Source organism: Procambarus clarkii, chromosome 74, assembly GCF_040958095.1.
Source record: "Procambarus clarkii isolate CNS0578487 chromosome 74, FALCON_Pclarkii_2.0, whole genome shotgun sequence".
Classification (NCBI taxonomy): Eukaryota; Metazoa; Arthropoda; class Malacostraca; order Decapoda; family Cambaridae; genus Procambarus; species Procambarus clarkii.
In genome coordinates, this window is record NC_091223.1 from 14,529,555 (window position 1) to 14,537,054 (window position 7,500).

Below are 7,500 nucleotides of genomic sequence, written 5' to 3' on the forward strand. Positions count from 1 at the left end.
CGTCCTTTGGTCGGTCTGAGATATAGACCATCACTTCCGTAACAAAGCCGACGGTGGGCAGCGAAGGCCCACCATGGTTTAATATCGCCTCAGTGTTAAGGCAGTATCTAGGATGCTCCCGGACGCAGGTTCGAATCCTCGTCACGGCCCTTGTGGATTTGTTCTCCTCACCTTGGTTACGGTCTCCTAAACCGTCCACTTTACGGTGGACGGGTAATCAACAGCCCAGTGGGACGGGGAGACGGAAGAGGGATGGAATGAGAGAGGACGCAGCTCCACCCGGAATTTTGAATTTTGTTCTGGGAAGGGGAAAATCCGAGGGAGAAAAGTATATGTGAAAGAAATTTGTATAAATCCTGCCTACAGAGTGAATTATGATACCAGGATTGGCTCTCTCCGCCTTGCTGACACGATGTTATCCCAACAGGCGGACTGTCCGCCTTGCTGACACGATGTTATCCCAACAGGCGGACTGTCCGCCTTGCTGACACGATGTCTGTCTGTCTGTCTGTCTGTGTGTGTTTGGGAGCTAAGACGAGCCAGTCAGGTGATTGGTGAGCATTTGAGAGATTCTTCACGTGGATTTCAACACATGTGAATGCACATATTTGCAAGTTTCTTAATCCTCTTCATAAGGACAAGCTTTTTTGGGGGGAAATAACGCCCACCCAACACAAGAGAGCACTGGCACCTTTCCCACCTGAACTACACTGGCACCTTTCCCACCTGAACTACACTGGCACCTTTCCCACCTGAACTACACTGGCACCTTTCCCACCTGAACTACACTGGCACCTTTCCCACCTGAACTACACTGGCACCTTTCCCACCTGAACTACACTGGCACCTTTCCCACCTGAACTATACACGATTCATGTTCCAAAAACCATTAAACAAATAAAAAAACTCAAACAGTGAGTGATTTATAATGGACAATATATCCTTCCAATTAAATTTTAAATCAGACACATATGCATAAAGCGATTTAATCTAAAAAAAAAAAATACTGAAACGGATTGAAAGGTTTCAAAAACTGTAATAGAATATGAAGTAATATTTATTATTCTTCATATTAGGCAACAATTCCAATTCAATTTACATACTTATTGTGAGCTACTGAAGCCCCTATGTTATTGTCCTCGTCCCTGGCCCTCATGACGTGTGCTGATTGGTCCCTGGCCCCTCATGACGTGTGCTGATTGGTCCCTGGCCCTCATGACGTGTGCTGATTGGTCCCTGGCCCTCATGACGTGTGCTGATTGGTCCCTGGCCCTCATGACGTGTGCTGATTGGTCCCTGGCACTCATGACGTGTGCTGATTGGTCCCTGGCCCTCATGACGTGTGCTGATTGGTCTCTGGCCCTCATGACGTGTGCTGATTGGTCTCTGGCCCCTCATGACGTGTGCTGATTGGTCCCTGGCACTCATGACGTGTGCTGATTGGTCCCTGGCCCTCATGACGTGTGCTGATTGGTCTCTGGCCCCTCATGACGTGTGCTGATTGGTCCCTGGCCGCCATGATGTGCTGATTGGTCCCTGGCCCTCATGACGTGTGCTGGTTGGTCCCTGGCCACCATGATGTGTGCTGATTGGTCCCTGGCCCACATGATGTGTGCTGGTTGGTCCCTGGCCCACATGACGTGTGCTGATTGGTCCCTGGCCACCATGACGTGTGCTGATTGGTCCCTGGCCCTCATGACGAGTGCTGGTTGGTCCCTGGCCCTCATGACGTGTGCTGATTGGTCCCTGGCCCTCATGACGTGTGCTGATTGGTCCCTGGCCCACATGACGTGTGCTGATTGGTCCCTGGCCCCTCATGACGTGTGCTGATTGGTCCCTGGCCACCATGACGTGTGCTGATTGGTCCCTGGCCACCATGACGTGTGTTGGTTGGTCCCTGGCCCATCATAACGTGTGCTGATTGGTCCCTGGCACCTCATGACGTGTGCTGATTGGTCCCTGGCCCTCATGACGTGTGCTGATTGGTCCCTGGCCCTCATGACGTGTGTTGATTGGTCCCTGGCCCTCATGACGTGTGCTGATTGGTCCCTGGCCACCATGACGTGTGCTGATTGGTCCCTGGCCACCATGACGTGTGCTGATTGGTCCCTGGCCCTCATGACGTGTGCTGATTGGTCCCTGGCCACCATGACGTGTGCTGATTGGTCCCTGGCCACCATGACGTGTGCTGATTGGTCCCTGGCCCTCATGACGTGTGCTGATTGGTCCCTGGCCCTCATGACGTGTGCTGATTGGTCCCTGGCCCTCATGACGTGTGCTGATTGGTCCCTGGCCCTCATGACGTGTGCTGATTGGTCCCTGGCCCTCATGACGTGTGCTGATTGGTCCCTGGCACTCATGACGTGTGCTGATTGGTCCCTGGCACTCATGACGTGTGCTGATTGGTCCCTGGCACTCATGACGTGTGCTGATTGGTCCCTGGCCCCTCATAACGTGTGCTGATTGGTCCCTGGCACTCATGACGTGTGCTGATTGGTCCCTGGCCCCTCATAACGTGTGCTGATTGGTCCCTGGCACTCATGACGTGTGCTGATTGGTCCCTGGCCCCTCATAACGTGTGCTGATTGGTCCCTGGCCCTCATAACGTGTGCTGATTGGTCCCTGGCACTCATGACGTGTGCTGATTGGTCCCTGGCACTGATAACGTGTGCTGATTGGTCCCTGGCCCAGTAGACTCAGGAACCTGTACACCTGTTGATTGACAATTGAGAGGCGGGACCAAAGAGCCAGAGCTCAACCCCCGCAAGCACAACTAGGTGAGTACACACACACACACACACACACACACACACCACACACACACCACACACACACACACACACACACACACACACACACACACACACACACACACCACACACACACACACACACACACACACTCCTGAATTCAGGTAAATTGCATCCCAACTCTAATTTAATTTATTAAGCGCTAAATTATATTCTATATCCTCGTGTAATTGGCCGCTGCTAATCTCCCCCACCAAGATATCCCCCTCAACAAACTCCTCAGATGTGAATGAGCAATCTTTCCCCCTAGAAGATCACACTACTACTACTCTTACTCAAGACATTCTTGTCTACGCGAGTGACCCCGACGTCAAAATTGCGCTGGTGTAGGAGAAACCAATAATATATATATTATATCCGTAAGTTTTCCTCCCATACTAGACAACAAACGGTCAGCTGCCAAAGCGTTCGGGCAATGGTCAGAATTGACAGTTTTCACGGTACAAAAAGCTTTACAATAATTGAAAGTTGAGTCAGTTTGTGGTGTATACAAGCCCGGGATGATCCACTGTTGTAGCAACACTGCTGCCCCGCACCCGGGGCCACATGTGTGTTAGTGTCCTACACCTGTACACACACAGGCCCTACACCTGTACACACCACACACACACACACACAGGCCCTACACCTGTACACACCACACACACACACACACACACAGGCCCTACACCTGTACACACCACACACACACACACACAGGCCCTACACCTGCACACACCACACACACACACAGGCCCTACACCTGCACACACCACACACAAACACACACACACAGGCCCTACACCTGCACACACCAGACACACACACACACAGGCCCTACACCTGCACACACCACACACACACACACACACACACACAGGCCCTACACCTGCACACACCACACACACACACACAGGCCCTACACCTGCACACACCACACACACACACACACACAGGCCCTACACCTGCACACACCACACACACACACAGGCCCTACACCTGCACACACCACACACACACACACACAGGCCCTACACCTGCACACACCACACACAGGCCCTACACCTGCACACACCACACACACACAGGCCCTACACCTGCACACACCACACACACACACACACAGGCCCTACACCTGTACACACCACACACACACACACACAGGCCCTACACCTGCACACACCACACACACACACACACACACACACACAGGCCCTACACCTGCACACACCACACACACACACACACACACAGGCCCTACACCTGCACACACCACACACACACACACACAGGCCCTACACCTGCACACACCACACACACACACAGGCCCTACACCTGTACACACCACACACACACACACAGGCCCTACACCTGCACACACCACACACACACACAGGCCCTACACCTGCACACACCACACACACACACACACAGGCCCTACACCTGCACACACCACACACACACACACACACAGGCCCTACACCTGCACACACCACACACACACACACACAGGCCCTACACCTGCACACACCATACACACACACACACACAGGCCCTACACCTGCACACACCACACACACACACACACACAGGCCCTACACCTGCACACACCACACACACACACACACAGGCCCTACACCTGCACACACCACACACACACACACAGGCCCTACACCTGTACACACCACACACACACACACACAGGCCCTACACCTGCACACACCACACACACACACACACAGGCCCTACACCTGCACACACCACACACACACACACACAGGCCCTACACCTGCACACACCACACACACACACACAGGCCCTACACCTGCACACACCACACACACACACACACACAGGCCCTACACCTGTACACACCACACACACACACACACAGGCCCTACACCTGCACACACCACACACACACACACACACACACACACAGGCCCTACACCTGTACACACCACACACACACACACACAGGCCCTACACCTGCACACACCACACACACACACACACAGGCCCTACACCTGCACACACCACACACACACACACAGGCCCTACACCTGTACACACCACACACACACACACACACACAGGCCCTACACCTGCACACACCACACACACCACACACACACAGGCCCTACACCTGCACACACCACACACACACACAGGCCCTACACCTGTACACACCACACACACACACAGGCCCTACACCTGCACACACACCACACACACACACACACACAGGCCCTACACCTGCACACACCACACACACACACACACAGGCCCTACACCTGCACACACCACACACACACACACACAGGCCCTACACCTGCACACACCACACACACACACACACACACACACACAGGCCCTACACCTGCACACACCACACACACACACACACAGGCCCTACACCTGCACACACCACACACACACACACAGGCCCTACACCTGCACACACCACACACACACACACACAGGCCCTACACCTGTACACACCACACACACAAACACACAGGCCCTACACCTGCACACACCACACACACACACACACACACACACACACACACACAGGCCCTACACCTGTACACACCACACTATGTAAACAAACCCTGAAACCCCCCCCCCCCCCCCCTTTCCCCCAATGCTAACAGGACCTTGATCTGCATTTACCCTATTAACTCCCTTGGCTGCTGATGGCCAAGCTTGAGAAGAGGATGGGAGGAGGGGGTGACAGCCCCCCCATCCCTAATAGGGGGTGGAGGACCCCCTCTAAGAGTGAGGAATGATGAGGGGAGAGAGGGGGAAAGAGGGGAATAGGTAACCTCTCTCTCTCTCTCCACCCCCAAACAAACCCTCTCTCTAAACCTCTCGTTAAAACATTTTGTTATTCTCTCTTACACACACACACACACACACACACACACCAATAACACAGGAAGGATAATTAATAATAATTATAATTTGCAACGGGTCTGACTCTGATATGAGCGGTAATTGGGTGGGTGAGCCCCCCCCCTGCCCCCCAGCCCGCCCCCCCACTCCACCAACACAATTTAAAAATAGCTTCCAGCCCGGCCCACGCCTCTATTTGGGCGCTAATTACCTGCTGATGGTGATAACGGCGATGGTGACGGTGGTTGTGGTGATAGTGGCGGGGACAGTGACACTGGTGGTGGTGACTGATGGTGATCAGAAGCGGTTGTGACGGCAAGTGACCACGATATTGATTAGTGATGGTGGCTGTGATGAGAATAGTGATAAAGATGGTGGGTTTAGTGAAGGTGGTGACAGTGTCAGCGGGACAATTATGGTGATAACGGAAGCGATAGTGGTGCTGGGTGATAGTGGCGCTTGTTATAGTGAGGGCGCTGTGACAGATCATCACCTAACAATGAGGAGTAGGACAGCCATCACTATTCTTTCAAATATCTATTCATCTCTAAAAACATCACTATTTTTAAATAACCATTCACCACTAAGGCAAATATTTTCTTCAAGGGAATAAGAAAAAGTCAATAAAAGCCTACGAACATGGTCCTATTTCAATAATTTTGTGGGTTTTCATAAAAAAAATTATATAATATATATATATATATATATATATATATATATATATATATATATATATATATATATATATATATATATTTGTGGCGTCTGGAAGATTGTGAATCTTCCTCAATCAACAGATTGTGAAGATGTTGTGAATCTCTGTGACAGACTGAAGACAGTTTCATACACATGAAACTATAAATACAACAAAAAAATTATACAAAAGTATAAATTTCTGATAGTCGTGAATGAGGGCCCGAGGACATGGAAACATCAACAACAGCTGTGACAACCTAAATACAACAACAACAACAACGAGGGCAGAAAATCTATTGCCATAAATGTCATCACACAATGCACTGATCCTCCCCCCTTTTGTCCCTGTCCAAAATGCAGTATAATATCAATATCCGTAAATTATTAAAAAGCCATTGCGTGATCAACACGCAACTAAACAAAAATAATTGCGTATTCCGCAGTATTCCCGCACCACTGCCCACCACCAGGCCCCCCCACGCCCCCCAGAAAATTAATACTATTATTCCCCCACATTCTGATTTCCCGCGTAAATTTTGCCCGCGTAAAATTTGCCCGCGCAAACTAGGCTACACCGTCCATTAGCTTACCCGATCAAATTATGTCTATTCTTATATTCTCTCACTCATGCTATGCCTATTCCTAGATTCCCCGGCTCAAACTATGCCTATTCCTAGATTCTCCTGCGTAAACTATGCCTATTCTTATATTACCTGCTCAGGCTATGCCTATTTTTAGATTTTTTTCGCTCAAACTAAGCCTATTCCTAGATTTTCCTGCTCAAGCTATTATATTCTATTGTATCAAAATTAAACTATACCTATTCTTAGATTCCCAGGTCAAATTACACCTATTCATAGATTCTCCGTTCAAACTACGCCTATTCTTAGATATCCCGCTCAAAATCATGCCTCTTCATAGAGTTTGCGCTCTAGCTATGCCTATTCTTGTCTCTGAATCCTATTCATCTGACAGCATTAAACTGCCTCTGCCAATTTCTCGACCATCCTAACAACCTATCTAAATCGTCTTCAACTGATTCTGAGTCTTATCTTAACCGTCTTGAATAGATTTAGAATCCACCGAGTTTATTGATCGCCCAATTATTGCAACGTCT

At 50.3% G+C, this 7,500-nt stretch overlaps 3 protein-coding genes across 4 annotated transcripts in view; 2 read left to right on the forward strand and 1 right to left on the reverse strand.

Annotated features, from left to right (window-relative positions):
* Nucleotides 1-7,500, reverse strand: part of LOC123767342 (uncharacterized) — an 89,642-nt gene that overhangs the window by 51,060 nt on the left and 31,082 nt on the right. The gene's annotated exons all lie outside the window — the stretch shown is intronic.
* The window catches only part of LOC123767343 (basic salivary proline-rich protein 2), a 65,024-nt gene that overhangs the window by 34,037 nt on the left and 23,487 nt on the right, over nt 1-7,500 (forward strand). The window lies entirely within an intron of this gene.
* On the forward strand, nt 1,939-2,463 carry LOC138356835 (trophinin-like). Its single transcript, XM_069313173.1, has one exon. The coding sequence runs from the start codon at nt 1,939-1,941 to the stop codon at nt 2,461-2,463; it is 525 nt and encodes a 174-aa protein (XP_069169274.1).